Consider the following 17,104-nt stretch of genomic DNA (forward strand, 5'->3'; position numbering starts at 1 on the left):
CAGCAGAAAGCAATTTTGGTTTTATTTATGATAGCACAATTCAAAAGTGTCATCATTTTATTTGTTTCAATTTAGAGCACATCAATTTCAGCAATTAGAATTCATTCTAAGGACATGGGTTTAAAATAAGAGGAGAAAGAATTAACAGGAACTTGAGGCAATTTTTTCATACAGAGGGTGGTGGATATCTGGAAAGAGCTGCCACAGGGTGCAGTTGACACAGAGACTACAACACAATTTAAAAGATATTTGGACAGGAACATGGATAGGAACGTTTTAAAGGGATATGGATCAAAGCAGTCAGGTGGTATGACAGTAGATGGGGATCCTTGGTCAGCGAAGGCTGTTTGGGCCAAAGGGCCTGTTTCCATGCTGTATGACTCTATATGGATTATATAATTAATGTAGATGTCGAAATATCACTATTCACCTTTTCACATGCAGTTTAATGTTTACTAACTGAATACTGCACAGCTTTGATTAAGCACAAGAACATAGGAAGAATTGGTGTGAATGGGACCAATCTCCCAGCAAGAGTTTGTGTGCATTTTCATTACAAGGGCACAGGGAGGCAGCAACGTGCCCAGCGGAATATAACACACCTTAGTGAAGCCCCTCTAACTACAGGGAGCAACAAAGTCTGAATAAGGATCAGCAGCCTTAGGGCTGGGGATCTGTTCCACAAACTGTAACTGGGAACCAGGATACAGGAAAGGATGAATAAGTGAGGAGAATGGGCAACAAAGTTGGAGAATATGGCTCTAAAATTAGTTATGCAGGGTGTCACAGTAGAGACGCAAAAAGCTGGCGTGACTCAGCGGGACAGGCAGCATCTCTGGAGAGAAGGAATGGGTGATGCTTCGGGTCTAGACCATTCTTCAGATCCAAAACGTCACCCATTCCTTCTCTCCATAGATGCTGCCTGTCCCGCTGAGTTACTCCAGCATTTTGTGTCCATCTTCAGTGTAAACCAGCATCAGCATCAACTAATGGATTAACCATGTTCAGCATGGACATTGTGGGCCGAAGGGTCGGTTTGTATGCTGTAACGTTCGATGTTCTGTGGTAAAAGTGACATTTACCATATTTGGTTGCCAGCCATTCATCTTGACACAGCAGTCGATGCACCACCAGAAATCATCTTCCGACTCGCCCTTCCAAGCGAACACTGCAAATCCTGGAGGGTGCAAGGTGGGGAAAAAAAGGAAAGTAATTATGTTAAAAGATGGCTTTGAACACTGACAAGCTTTAAAAAAAGTACTCAAAGACAGGTACAGAGTGCAAGATGGAATGTCGGAGGCTTCAAACAGATTGCCACATTTACCAGGTAACCATTTACCAAGCACAATTTAAAGAAAACCTTCATTGCAATGGGAAAGGAAACATCGATGACTGCGACCCCCCACATCCAGTGAGTGGATCTGAAAGGTTTGGAATGATGGGGTTGAAAATCATTTACAATATTGCTTCCATTTGGACTTCGCCAGTGACATTTTAGAAACACAAAATACATACACTGGCAATAGCAGGAGAGTTGCTGCCTCACAACGCCCGAGGCCCGCATTCGATACCGACTACAGGTGCTGTCTGTTATGGAGTTTGTATGTTCTCCCTGTGACCTGCGTGGTTTTTACCAGAATCTCCAGTTTTCTCCCACACTTCAAAGATGTATAGGTTTGTAGGTTAATTGGCTGGATATAAATGTAAATTCTCCTTAGTGTGTGTAGGATAGGGTTAGTGTGCAAGAATTGCTGGTCTGCGTGGAATCAGTGGGCCGAAGACCCTGTTTTCACACTGTATCTCTAAACCAAACGTAGATGTGGATTGGAAAGGTTTAAGAGGGATAGGTACGAAACACGGCAGGTGGGACTTGTACAGATGGAGCATCTTGGTCAGTATGGGCAAGTTGGGTCGAAGGGCCTGTTTCTGTGCAGTATGACCCTGTGACATGCTGATGACCTTGAAGATAGTTGCTAAGAACGATTGAATAATGTGTGTGGCAAGGACATCCTCTTTTGATGTTGGCTGCTATCGAGCTACAGTTCAAAGACATTCCTGCTACCCATTAACCATATCAGTTGGCTGAACATCCAATCACTTTAAACAACCCTCATAAACCAGAAGGGATTTTGAATTAACTTTTTTAAAAACATTGCACGGAGCACTAAACACAATTAGAAGCTCAAATGTCACGAGATATAAAAATAGTCCATTTCTTTTTAGAATCTTAGCTCAGTTAAACTATTATTCACAATAGTTATTTGTCTATTTGAAACACATAGCTAATTTCTGGTAGATATACCAGAATAGCTGGAGTAACTCAACGGGTCAGGTAGCGTCTCTGGAGAAAAGGAATATGCGATGTTTCGAATCGTGTTTCAAGCCAAACCGTCACCTATTCCTTTTCTCCAGTCGCTGCCTGACTCCAGCGTTTCGGGACTATCTTTGGTGTAAACCTGCATCTGCAGTCCAATCTTACTAATTTCTGGCATTCATTTAAAACTGCAGAATAACTTTATATCATTCATAATATTATTAAAGAAACTACCCACAGGCAAAGCATTATGTAAAAGGTGCAATAAATTTAAAGCAAATGCTTAAGCAGAGGACTCCTAATTTTCAAATAGCCCCAAATTCCCTCCTGGGATAAATAAAGTTTTATCATATCGGAACATTTGTTTACTTGCACCATTTCCGTTCAGGTTCACGACTAGAACTTTCGCATTTCAGGTTGAAGAAAAAGAACTGAAAAGGCCCAAACTACTTTGTTTCCCTCTTGTCTCCCACAAGTAGCAACAGAGCCTGGATTCCAGAAAAACTACTAGTGTGGCTACCCAGAACCACAGTTTCCTTCTGGAAGTGAGACCATAGGTTACTTGATCCTTCTCCTTCCCTGAAGGTAGGGTGAATCACTTTCTGGCTAAAGAATGCCAATTCTATGTCTCAATCAAGGATCAGTAATGTTGCTCATTGCACACTGGCCTCGTAAGGCAGTGAGATTTACCGACTTTCATATCCACACTGACCACCAACTAGGTTCATTATGAAATGGCTATTTACTGAAGAACATAGAACATCACAGCACACGAATAGACTATTCGGAGCATAATATCCATGATGCTAAGACTACCTTTTAACTGCCTGCACATACTCCATATTCCTCCATATCCTTGTGCCTTTCTAGAAGTCCTCTTAAATGCCACTCTTATATCTGCCTCAACCACCACCCCCAGCAGTGCGTTCCAGGCATTTGCCACCCTCTGTAAAAGAAAACCTGCCCTGCACATCTCGCGTGTAATCTTCACTGCTCTCACCTTAGCGCTGTGCCTCTACTATTTGATAATTCTATCAAGTCTCCCCTCAACCTCCAGCATTCCAGAGAAAACAATCCCAGTCTGTCCAACCTTTCATTGTAGCTAATCTCCCCTAATCCAGGCATAATTGCAGTAAAGGCGAAATGTGTGGGAAGGAACTGCAGTTACTGGTTTAAACCGAAGATGGACTCAAAAAGCTGGAGTAACTCAGTGGGATGGGAGAGAAGGAATGGGTGACGTTTCGGGTCTGAAGAAGGGTCTCGACCCGAACCGTCACCTATTCCTTCTCTGCAGAGATACTGCCCGTCCTGCTGAGTTGCTCCAGCTTTTTGTGTCTATAATCGTGGTAAACCACCTGTTGAACCCTCTCCAAAACCTCCACATCCTTCCTGTAATGTGGTGACCAGAACTGCACATAATACTCCAAATGCGGTCCAACCAAAGACCTAGGAAGCTACATCATTATAATCATATTCATCATAATCATAATCATACTTTATTAGCCAAGTATGTTTTTTGTTAACAAATGTATTGTAGATGTAAATCACATATGAACCTTTACCACTGATTAATGCTCTGTGCTGCTGTAAAAATAAATGAGGCATCAACCTTCACATGAAATGTAGGACCCGATCTGTACCTCTCATGATTTTATACACCTCTATAAGATCACCCCTCATCCACCTGCGCTCCAAGGAATAGAGTCCCAGCCTACTCAATCTCTACCTAGTCTGTGGAATTCTCTGCCTCAGATGGCGGTGGAGGCCGGTTCTCTGGATACTTTCAAGAGAGCTAGATAGGGCTCTTAAAGAGAGGGGACTCAGGGGAGAAGGCAGGAACGGGGTACTGATTGGGGATGATCAGCCATGATCACATTGAATGGCGGTGCTGGCTCGAAGGGCCGAATGGCCTACTCCTGCACCTATTGTCTACGGCTCAGACCCTCTAGCCCTGGCAACATCCTTGTAAATCTTCTCTGTACCCTTTTCAGCTTGAACAAGTCTTAAAATATATCCTCGTGTTAATTGTGGTTAAACGAATACCACACTTCAATCAACTGCAAAGAAAATCTCGTCCTGCGGTCATACATTTCTAAAAGAAGCGACTAACCACACAAAACATTGTGCTAAATTTTACCTACTTTCAAAGTGACGTATGAGCACGTCTTTGAAGGATGATGGTGCCAGGAAGCGATAGATAATGGATACAGAAATATCCAAAGCTCGTGCACCTCAAGGAGCTTTGTTATGAGTAAATATAGTCATTAACTCTGTGTATTTCTATCAATTCAATGCTGCTTGTTCATTCAATTACCTCACATGTCCAGATATAGCAAACCACAGACTTCAGTCTGTGATCTAAATTAAGTGCGGACCAAGTGGTGCTAAAATAAAATACAGAATTACAAAACAAGCAAATAACAATAAAACAAAATGACTTCTCTAATGCAATGCTCGAGATTAAAAGAAGCCGATTAGAATTTACTTTTTGAGGAATGAATGCCAAAGCCAATTCACACCCTGGTTACTACTCCAGCAACTACAGGCCCAGTGCCGACAAACGCTCATCATTAGTAGGTTAACCTACTCATTCCTGGGATCGTTCTTGTAAACCTCTGGACCCTCTCCAGAGCCAGCACATCCTTCCTCAGATATGGTGCCCAAAATTGCTCGCAATATTCCAAATGCAAGAAACAAAACATCGTCGGAACCATCGAATATTTTTCACTTTGTAGGAAAATAACTTAAAATGCTTCAATCTTGACCTCGCCCCATACTTTTAACGGACAAAATGCTGAACAAGGGCTATCTGATCAGCTTATCTGTCAGACATCATCAAGCTCACAAGGATAACAATTTTACTTATTTCTACCTCAGCAAAGCTCAATGTCACTTTGCTTGAAACCTGAAAAACTGCACGATTGTGAATGTACAAAAGGACACAGAGTGCTGGAGTAACTCGGCAGGTCAGGCAGCATTTCTGAAGAACCTGGATAAATGACATTTCAGGTCGAGACCTTTCTTCATTCTCGACCCGAAATGTCACCTATCCATGTTCCCCAGAGACAGTGCCTGACCTGCTGAGTTTCTCTTTGTGTATTAAATCTCATCTACAGTTCCAGTCTTGATGAATGGAGACATTTTTGATGGACAGTGAAGACTGCTGTGACTGATCTGACATCTATTTTCTACTGAAAGATATCAGTAAAATCAAATGACTTTCTGGCATCAGATGTGAAAGTTGAAATTAAAACCAACTTTTCTGAAGAAGTGAGACTCTTAAAACTACATGAACTTCCCTCTGAACCATATAAGACTGACATTCTTTGTTGTGTGCGGAGAAAGAAAAAACAGAAAAGAAAAGCCCCTTAGGGCTTCAGACAAAACTGTGTATCTAACTGCCAACACGGTATTAATGAACCTCAAACAATTTTAGTCTGTCAGTTCACGACTACAACAGAACCTCACATACTTGTATTTTCCTTTATCTGTTCAGCTTTCAGATGCACAACTGCACACATTCATTTCAAAGTCCGTAAACTACATGCATATTTGGCCAGGCTTTTGTGTTCCCATCTCCTCCTGCGCCACATTGTCAGGTTTTTGTTTGATGACAGCCTGTTAGGGCATCTTTGAGGGTGGCACGGTGGCACAGCGGTAGAGTTGCTGCCAGGCAGCGCCAGAGACCCGGCTTCGATCCTGACTACGGGCACTGCCTGTATGGAATTTGTACATTCCCCCCGTGACCTGCGTGGGTTTTCTCCGAGAGCTGCGGTTTCCTCACACACTCCAAAGACGTACAGGTTTGTAGGTTAATTGGCTTCGGTAAATTTGTAAACCATTGTAGGATAGTTTAAATGTGCAGGGATCGCTGGTCGGCACGGACTCGGAGGGCCGAAGGGCCTGTTTCCGCACTGTACCTCTAAACTAAACTAAAAATGTTTGAACATTTTGCTTTACTGGAGGTTGTGTAAGTTTCTACGCAAGTTGTTGTTACAGTAGTGAGAGCATATGTGCTGAAATGTATCATAACTTGGAGCAAGTACATTCATACACAGCCCCGTGTTCTCTAATCTATACAGGTTTCAAGTCCATGAAATTTCAAGAAAGTTTATGGAAGATATTTTGTTATGCTGGTCTCCAAAATTTTATTAAAATAATATAGGATTATAATATGCAATTTGCTTTCAAGGTGCCCCAAAGCACTGTACAGCAGCAGATTAAGTGCTATCGAACACGTAATGAGGATATGTACATACCAGCCTCAGCAAGTGCAGCAGCCACTTCATTCTGTGTGGAGTAGATGTTACAGGCAGCCCAGCGACACTGCGCTCCAAGAGCTCCCAGAGTTTCAATTAAGACCTGCACCAAGCATGGAAGAGCAAGCCAACATTAATGGTACCGCACAAGTTATTCATCATTTACAGCAGATTGTTTTTACGTGGTTTTTTAAAAATCTTTACACGACTGAATCCAGCGACTTTAATTTGGGAACAATGTTCGCGACCCACAATGTCACCTATTCACATTCTTCGAAGACGTTATCTGAACCATTGAGTTACTACTCTAGCACATTGTGCCTTTTTTCCGTAAAACAGCATCTGCAGTTCCTTTGCGTCACAACTTTAAATTGGGATTGGTGTTGGACGCAGATAATGCAGTCTGCTATTTGCAACATCATAGCATACATATTACTTGTGTTAAAATGCAAACAGAGTAAGTGGCTGCACTTCTATGCAAAATACGGCTATCCACGTATAGTAGCCCATACTGTGCAATTCCCAAGCAAACTCTCTTGAAAATAAATATATCAACTCTTCAAAGGTAGGCAAAAATGCTGGAGAAACTCAGCGGGTGAGGCAGCATCCATGGAGCGAAGGAAATAGGCAAAGATTCGGGCCGAAACCCTTCTTCTGCTGGATCCTCCCGATTGTAATGTGAAATGCACAACAAGAAATGCACATAGTAGTCATCATTCTATAAAGCTCTGGTTGATCTGATCTGATCTGATCTGGGTCTTAACACCACTTTCTCCCTGTCCCTGCGCCCACATACGCTCCTGTCGTTCAAAGAACTGGCAATGCCCACGTAGAATATGTAGACACAAGAAACTACAGATGCTGGGGTAGTCAGAGTGATACAGCATGGAAACAGGCCATTTGGCCCAACTTGCCAACACTGGCCAACATGCCCCAGCTACACTAGTTCCACCTGCCTGCATTTGGCCCATATCCCAATCAAACCTGTCCTATCCATGCACCTGTCTAATTGTTTCTTAAACGTTGGGATAGTCCCTGCCACAACTACTTCCTCTGGCAGCTCGCCCCACACACCCACCACCCTTTGGGTGTAAAGGTTACCCCTCAGATTCCTAATGCTTTTAAATCTTTCCTCCTTGAACAAGATCTTGAGCCAGGAACAAAATGCTGGAGGAAATCCAGTGGGTCTGGCAGGATTATGATGGGAATGGACAGGCGGTGTTTAGCGTCAGGGATGAAGAAAAGTCCCAATCTGAAACATCGCCTTTCTGTTCCCTCCACAGATGCTACCTGACCCACTGGGCTCTTCCACACTATGTTTTTTGCTCACTTTGAATATGTTCAATGAGTCCACCTCAACACATCTCTGGGGGTAGAGTCTGTTGGCGAAATGTAGATTTGAATTGAAAGAACTGCCCAGACGTTCACCAGCAATTTCCCAAAGTACCACATTTTTTACACGTTGCTTACCGCAGTTTGTGCAGTGATGTGGGTGCAGCCCACAATCTTAGCCCCAGCGAGTGGTTTTTCACCCTGAGCTCGTTTCCGGAGAGCGACAAGGGCTGACATTTCTAAACATGAAAGAAAACATATTACGATCCAATACAAACAACCACCATTATTTTCTTATACTCTGGCTGTTACCAATGATTTTGTTAGGAACAGCGCTGGAAACAGGATGGGCAGGTATAACGCTGTCCTTATTGGATCCTCAATAGTGTGGCACACTGTATTTAACATCACAGTGCCAGAGCCTCTCAGCGCCAGAGACCCGGGTTCGATTCTCACCTCGGGTGCTGTCTGTATGGACTTTACACATTCTCCCTGTGACCGTGTGGGTTTCCTCCGGGTGCTCTGGTTTACTCCCACATCCCAAAGACGTGCGGGTCTGTAGTTCATTGGCCTTTTGGTTTTAAAAAAGCCTCAATGTATATGGAATGGATGAGAAAGTGGGATAACATAGAGCCAATGTGAACAGATAATTAGTGGGCCGAAGGGCCTGTTTCCACACAAACTCTCTAAGAAAACTTGATGGTAGTGCAGACCTCAAGAAGATTAAGGGATTTTATTGAGATACCGTCCCTTACATCGTTAGGAAATCCCCATGGAAATTATTGCTAATTAATTCCACTCGAAGCATAATCCCCAGAGAAAACCACTCGGACAAATTACATTCAGCAAGTTCCCACAATTTGCAGCCAAGATAAACGGCCAGCCAACCTATTTTGGTGGCAGAATATGATGGAGAAATAGATGGCCAGATTACTCAGGTTACTGCACAAAGCGCAGTGGTATCTTTTGCGTCCAGCTGATCAGGCTTCTAGTCCCATCCAAAGGACAAAGGGGTGGAAATGCACCGTTGGCTGCACGCCACGTATGTGTAGTGTCGCAGGGACTGCACGTTGCAATCCCTTTCAAAACTCAAACCCATCTTCAGACTCCAAATTTCAAACGTGCAGGCACTCTGTGATGCGCATTTAGTGCAAATGCCCCAGTATCTCTGGCAACCCCTCTCTCAGCATCAATATTCTCCAGTTCCCATGACTTTCAACACAAAGGCAAGGCAACAAATTGCTGACAAAGTATTTGCCTCTGAGAAAGAAATAAAAAGTTGATTCTCTGTGCTGTTGAAATCCTGTGGGAAAAGACTATGTTTTGAAACTTGAAGGCTTCAAGCACCTTTGAAGTCACCAAGCAACAAACAATGTATGAAATATCGCTTGGATGCAAATGGTACCAGTGGCACTACACATATAAACTCAGTCAATAGCATAACTGAGCATTAGGAGCATTTATGCAATTAGACTGGATAAAGTCAGAGTCCTTTTCCCCCCAGATTGGAAATGTCAAAGATGAGAGGGGCAAGGTTGAAAGGAGACAATTTATTTTAGTTTTCCACATGGAAACAGGCCAATCGGCCCATCGAATCCATGCCAACCAGCGATCCCCACACATTAACACTATCCTACATGCACTAGGGACAATTTACAATTATACCAAGCTAATTAACCTACAAACCTGTACGTCTTTGCAATGTGGGTAGAAACTGGAGATCCCGGAGAAAACCTCACGTAGGTCACGGGGAGAACGTACAAGCTACGTACAGACAGCACCCATAGTCAGGATCGAGCCCGGGTCTCTGGCGCTGTGAGGCAGCAACTCTACCACTGCGCTAGCGGACATGCAAATATATTTTTTAATTACTCAGAGTAGTGGGTGCTGGAAAAAAGATGTTGTTTTATTCTGAGGCTATAGCCCTAGACTCTCCCACTAGTGGAAACATCTTCTCCACGTCCACCCAATCCAGTCCTTTTACTATTATCATTGGCTATTAATTATTTAATAACACCTGCTTTCTCCTTTGCTCCAAAGGTGCGGTGGAAGGGAATGAAAGAGCAAAAGAAGCCTACGCATATCTTATGCTGTACAATACCTATGGTGAAGCCAGGCCAAATGTCCCTGAAGGACTTTAGGCAACCCCTGAAATCACGATAATTTATTTTTTAACCACAGTCAGATAAGATTTCTTAAAGGTTAAGCCGCTGCCGCCGAACCCAACGTAATCTCGGCCCCATCGTACCTTGCTCGGCAATTTCAATCTCCCTGCGTCCAAACTCGGCCTGCTTGATGTTCTTTACACAGAAGTCACTGTTATTCTTTGAATTTGTCTGCTGCTTGTCCCTGGGAGATGTCTCATCATCAGAACTGTCAGTATACGATGCCGCTAAGGGGAGAAGGGTTTTTTTTGTTTGTTTTAAAAAAAAGACAACTTCAATGCATCCGAAGATTGTAAGTACAGAAAAGGAGAAAACAAAACATGGCATTAATTTGCATGCATTTCTTAATGCTTAATGAAGCACTTCATGGGCTTATTTGAATACCAGAAAAAGATACACAGAATGAGGGGAAAATGCATGTAGACCCTAATTCATTACTGGTGTTCTCAGCGGAACTCAAAGTGCTGGAGTAACTCAGTGAGTCAGGCAGCAGCTCTGGAGGACATGGATGGGTAACGTTTCAGATGGGACCTTTCTTGATTGTACAAGCTTCAGGAAGAATTATAGTGGGCAAGTTTAGTCAAAGCCATTTTTTCCAATGGACGGAAAAAGGGAGATCCGTATACGCCTCATAAAACAAGCTATTAAAAGTAGTCACAAAATGTGTGTTTGTAATCTGTCCCAAACATTCTCCCTGTTCCCGGCCGCCACTTAAAGTTATTGGCAGAAGGAAGGGTGGGAAACCATTAAACAAAACTGTGTTTTCATACAGGTCTCACACTCTTCAAATTAACAATCACTTGAAAAGATATTCTTACTGGCAAGTAGCTTGTTCCATAATTAGATTAAACTGAATAACAGCAGGAAAGTAAAAACTTAGTATTTCTCAAGACATTGACATTTGAAATGTGGGAACATGGTCTTGGGGTGGGGGGGGAAGCAGCTCTGACGTTTAGTGTCTATCTATTTATTACAATAAAGTTATTTTCAACCTTGTGTATCAAGGGGTTGAAATGGATAGAAAGATATATAGTAATAATATAGGAAAGGAAAGATCTTACTATTTTGAGGCTATTTTTGGGGTGGGGGATGAATCTTGAGGGAAGAGGAAAAATGCATTGATATAGGGAGGAATATATCAGCAACACATCTTTAAATAATGTGTTTCAAAGATAACATTTCATGAGTTCGATTATGCAAAAGTACATTTTTTTTTAGTATTAAAAAGTAAACCCTGTGGGTAAACCAAAATGGTGGCACAATGAGCCTACAGTTAAGGAACATGACCACAGCAGAAACTAAAATGCACATGGGGTGAATTCAAACGTTGTCCTCATACAAGCACATTAGTTTTAAAGGTTTTGAATCGAACAGTGTTGGAACAAAGCTATAATGTACAACTAAGGGAAGCAAATTGCTGTTCCAAATCAGCGGGTCAGATGTCAAACAAGTCCAATTTACCATTGGAATCCCATGAAGTGGGCCGATATCTCTCATGACGTCAAGTAGATCTTGCTTAATTCTTCAATCCACCCCCGAATAATAAAATGGCAGCTAATACGCTCCCCCATTGAATTATTTAAAATCCCAAGATATAATCCCTTATTTATAAACTACACATTCAAAGTACAATATTTATTAAAAACACAGTTTTCAAAACACCCAAAAAGGCTAATGCTGACGAGTAAACATTGAACAAACAGGCATGGAATGTGAAGATGCTTCAATACCTTGGACTTCACAAGCCTACATTTGCTGTTAACTTGTGCAGTAAAACTCCGATAATCCAGCACCCTCAGTACTCCAAGCTGCTAGTGGACTATTGAGTCCAATTGCAGATTTGAACTAAGTTTGTACGATTAAGTCTAAATCTGCTATAGGAAACAATAGTCCAATAGCAGATTTTCCAGACTATTTTCCAGACCCACCTTTTTTTCCAGACTATTTTTCTGACAAATTCCCTTTATGATGTATCTGACCACTGTGGATGGCTCGATTGTAAACATGTATAGTCTTTCCGCTGACGTTAGCACGCATCAAAAGCTTTTCACCGTACCTCGGTACATGTGGCAATAAACTAAACTAAACTAAATTATTGGATGTCACTTCTATTAATAGCCCGACATACTTTCACTTTATATTGGGATAATAACATTTCCAATGAACCTGGTGACCATAAACAAAAAATGTCGACCCGAAACGTCCCCTATTCCTTCCCGCTCCTTCCCACTGCTTAAACCAGTTATCAGAAAAATATATTACGTTTGCCTTGTGAACTTCAAGTTTATGAAAGCGAAAGAAAGAGATTAATAAAGATATATAATAATTTTTATGTATGGGTTCCCCGAGACATGAAAATTATTTCAAGGGTTCCGCAAGGGTAAAAAGGCTGAGAAACGCTGACCTAGATCAATGAGCAATCCAGATGCTGGATTGCTTGGATTTCAAAACAACTGCCTGCCGGATTACTGGAGTTTTAATCACAGAAACATAGAAAATAGATGCAGGAGGAGGCCAGCACCGCCATTCATTGTGATCATGGCTGATCATCCCCAATCAATAACCCATGCCTGCCTTCTTCCCATATCCCTTGATTCCACTAGCCCCTAGAGCTCTATCTAACTCTCTCTTAAATCCATCCAGTGACTTGGCCTCCACTGCCCTCTGTGGCAGGAAATTCCAAAAATTCACAACTCTCTGATGAGTGAAAACGTTTTTTCTCACCTCAGTCTTAAATGGCTTCCCCTTTATTCTAATACTTGAACTATGTCAGAGTATAACATCTGTTTGCAAACTTAAAATAAATGAAAGTCCATAGTGCATGAATTAAGACAAGAGGTGTGAAAATGCTGTCTCAAGACACAACTATGAGTTCCTACCTGAGCTGTAGCTGTCCGTGGAAGATTGGGAAATGGATCGCGACAGAGACCGTCTGCCGCTTTTGGTGGGGAATTTGCTGAACTCCTGCTTTTCATCTGCAAACTGGATCTGCTGTGAAGAGTAATCATGTAGATAATTAGTCACCATGGCTGTGGCATTAGATTTATCAAAGGCAGATGATTGTTGAAGCACACAGGGATAGGGAGACAATGAACTCAATCTTCCTCATCTTGCAATCTGACTGCATGGGAATGAACGATTACTATCTCCACAGTAAAAGGTGATAAAACAGAGGCACATATTTTCTACGTATCGATGTATGTATAAGTCAAATGGTTATTTAAAATAGCACGTATGCAGACATTAGTCCGAAACTCAGCCAGATAAGATGACTTTGCATTCCTAAATCGAAATCCATTGAGGTTTGATTTGCTTATAGCCTGCCTGGACAAACTCCAAGCATTGTTGCTGCAACTCACCAAATGTCATCCTTGCCTAAATTAAAACCAAGCACTTTCAAGAAACATTTGTACATGTGATAAAAATTCCTATTGTAACCGAGCTGAGGCTGTAAACCACAAAAGGGCGACACAGAGGTGCAGCTGCTGCCTCACAGCGTCAGAGACCCGGGTTCCATCTTGACCTCGGGTGCTGTTTGTGTGGAGTTTGCACCTTCTCCCTGTGGTCACCGGGTTTCCTCTCACATCCCAAAGACGTGCGGGTTTGTAGGTTAATTGGCCCGCTGTAAATTGCCCCCAGTGTGTCAGGAGTGGATGAGAAAGTGAAATAACATAAAACGAGTGCAAACAGGTGATCGATGGTCGAACTGGACTCGGTGGGCCAAATGGCCTGTTTCCATGCTGTTTTTTTTTTATATACTGCCCAGCAAAATTGTGCAGAGCCAGCTGGTCTGGCTGCACAAATGCAGACATAATGCAATGGTGTCTATCTTAATCCTCCGTCTGTATGATGAGGTGGGAGATTGCAACCTTCACGTGGTCCGCCCTGTTTCAACGCATGCAATCAACCTGGCGTGCACAATCAAATAAGATCAAATAGAACAAGTTGTCCTACAACTTTAGGCTGTGCACGCCATAAGCAAGAAGAAAAAGAAGAAGTCTGTACGATGTAATCAATGGCCTACCTAATCAAATGCAGAACTTCCAGAGTGCAAACTGCAATTAAATAAATGTAACTGCACCCCTTCATCCATGGATTCAAACCAACACAATCCAAACCAACACACAACCCAAACGCCACACCAACATTTTGTATTTCCTTTCTTTTGGAAAGGATACAAATTCCTCAGGATACTTTCCCTCAAAATAATTATATTCCCTGAAATCTGAGCACATGGTCTTTCAGTGTCCACCCATCCTGTGTTTTTGTGCAGGAAACTGGGTGCACAAATCAGATTTAGCACTACTTGGTGGCAAAGTATAGATATGTTTTTTTTATCCTAATTATTTCTTTACATTATTAACTAAACAGCAGCTCTAAGTCATACTGAATATCTCTCCTCCTCTTCCAGATTTTTATTGTTGGGGTCATTCTGTGTTGGAGGACACTGTTCATCCATGCTCTCAATGGGATAAGGAAGTTACCAATACAGTCATAGTGTTAAACAGTGTGGAAACAGGCCCTTTGGCCCAACTAGCCCATGCTGACCCACATTCCTCGTCTACACTAGTCCCACCTACTTGCATTTGGTCCAGATCTCTCTAAACCTATCCTATCCATGTACCTGTCCAAATGTTTCTTAAAAATTGTGATGGTAGACAAAAATGCTGGAGAAACTCAACGGGTGAGGCAGCATCTATGGAACGAAGGAATAGGAGACGTTTCGGGTCGAGACCCTTCTTCAGACTCAAAAATTCTTCAACACATCAAGAATTGTGATTCATTGAATGAATAAAGTCCTAGCCTGCTCAACATCTGTGCCACCCCACAATGTCTGTCTGTGTTATATTTTGCTCATTGACTCAGTCATAGGAGTTATACTGTACAGAAACAGGCCATTCTGCCCAACATGCCCATGCTGACCAAGATGCCCCTGAAAGCCCCTGAATCTCTTGAAAGCCCCTGAATCTACAACTCCTGTCTTGAACAGTTTTACCACATTGTGTAGAAAGGAACTGCAGATGATGGTTTACACTGAAGATAGACACAAAATGCTGGAGTAATTCAATGGGCCAGGCAGCATCTCTGGTGATGATTCTCAGTTTGATTAAGAATCTCGACCCGAAACGTCACCTATTCTTTTTCTCCAGAGATGCTGTCTGACCCACTGAGTTACTCCAGCATTTTGTGTCTATCTTCAGTTTTACCGTATTAATATGGAAGATGCTAGTATGGCTAATTACATTTCACTTGTCTTCAACCATACACTGATATATATTTTTTAAACAACCTACCAAGATTTATTTCCTTTCTCAACAGAATATTCTGCTACTTCTCATAAACTGTGTTGGCGGAGCCGAGTTGCACCCACTTGCAGTTTAATCTCCCTCGTGGGTAATGAATGCTGGATATATAATTGCACTGTCTTTTTTCAAATGTTACTTCCTTCACTATTGAATGAATGGATGTGTGCACTCCCACATTCACGCACACGGCAATCTCCTGCACGTCACCACCCTCTCTCCCCGTCCGTAGACAATCATTATTGCAGAAACTGACTGCACCTGTATCAAGTCTAAAGAAGGTTCTTGACCCAAAACGTCGCCCATCCATATTCTGCAGAGATGCTGTCTGACCTGTTGAGTTACTCAACCTCGGTACACGTGACAATAAACTCTCTTGTAGAGATCAAGAGTTTAATTTATTGTCACGTGTACCGAGGTTGTGAAAAACTTTTGTTGCGCGCTAACCAGTCAGCGGAAAGACTATACATGATTTGATTAGTACGGGTGACAAGGGTTATGGGGAGAAGGCAGGAGAATGGGGTTAGAAGGGAGAGATAGATCAGCCACGATTGAATGGCAGAGTAGACTTGATAGGCCGAATGGCCTAATTCAGCTCCTATCACTTATGATCTTATGATTATAATCAAGCCACTCACAGTGTATAGATACAGGGTTATGGGAATAATGTGAATAACGTTTAGTGCACGATAAATCCAGATCAAAACTAGTCTGAGGGTCTTCAATGAAGAAGACAGTATTTCGGGACTGCTCTCTAGTTGTTGGGAGGACGGCTCAGTTGCCAAAGATCAAAAAACAAGAAAGGAATGCCTGTCATTGCCGATTTATTTGGAAGAAATAGCTTTTCCCTACCATTTCACTACTTGTATAACCATTTCTTTCTGTGAAAAAATATTTCCTTACAATAGTCTTGATCTGGCCCATACGTTTGAATGTGCAATCCTTCCCATGTATTTACCAGATGAGTGATTCAACATGTCATCACCATAAGACACAAGACATAAGAACAGATTTGGGCCATTTAGCCCTTTGAGACTGCTCCACCATTCGATCACGGCTGATCTAATTTTCCCTTTCTCCTGCCTTCTCCCCGTAGCCTTTGACACCGTTACTAATCAAGATCTTAGCAATCTGTGTAAAAATATCCATTAACGTGGCCTCTTCCGAAAGTGGCAATGAACTCCATAGATTCAACTTAATCAGCTGATATGGAATAATAGAAAATATAATAGAAAAATAATAGAATCGAATTCTGAAGAAGGGTCTCGACCCGAAACGTCACCCATTCCTTCTCTCCAGAGATGCTGTCTGTCCCGCTGAGTTACTCCAGCTTTGTGTCTATCTTCTTTTTATAAAATAATAGAACTTGGCTCAGTCTGAAGAAGGGTCTCGACCCGAAACATCACCCATTCCTTCACTCCAGAGACGCTGCCTGTCCCCCTGAGTTACTCCAGCATATTGTGTCTATCTTCAATAAAAGACATGTTCATGAAACCACCGCAAGTCTACCTGATGCACCAATGTTCTTTAGACAAGGATATCAGTTGTCCATCCCCAATCTAGGCTGGATGGAAACTTATACCCACAAAACTGTGGTTATTCCTCCGAAATGGTCACCATATTTGAAGCGAACATGGGATAATGCTGGTCCCATCAGCAAAGCCCACAAGCTGTAATTTCGGAGGAAAGGTTCCGACCCAAAACATCACCTATTCTTTTTCTCCAGAGATG

At 42.3% G+C, this 17,104-nt stretch overlaps 1 protein-coding gene across 3 annotated transcripts in view; it reads right to left on the minus strand.

The window, feature by feature from the left end:
- LOC116987017 (S-adenosylhomocysteine hydrolase-like protein 1) overlaps nucleotides 1-17,104 on the minus strand; it is a 62,854-nt gene that overhangs the window by 21,963 nt on the left and 23,787 nt on the right. For all 3 annotated transcript variants that reach the window (XM_033042902.1, XM_033042901.1, XM_033042903.1), the window contains 5 exons: nucleotides 12,950-13,061; nucleotides 10,154-10,297; nucleotides 8,044-8,144; nucleotides 6,574-6,676; nucleotides 1,083-1,177 (listed from right to left, as the gene is read on the minus strand). In XM_033042902.1, coding sequence (XP_032898793.1) covers nucleotides 1,083-1,177; nucleotides 6,574-6,676; nucleotides 8,044-8,144; nucleotides 10,154-10,297; nucleotides 12,950-13,061 — 555 coding nt within the window. The remainder of the gene's footprint in view (nucleotides 1-1,082; nucleotides 1,178-6,573; nucleotides 6,677-8,043; nucleotides 8,145-10,153; nucleotides 10,298-12,949; nucleotides 13,062-17,104) is intronic.

This window comes from Amblyraja radiata, chromosome 24 (genome assembly GCF_010909765.2).
Source record: "Amblyraja radiata isolate CabotCenter1 chromosome 24, sAmbRad1.1.pri, whole genome shotgun sequence".
NCBI lineage: Eukaryota > Metazoa > Chordata > Chondrichthyes > Rajiformes > Rajidae > Amblyraja > Amblyraja radiata.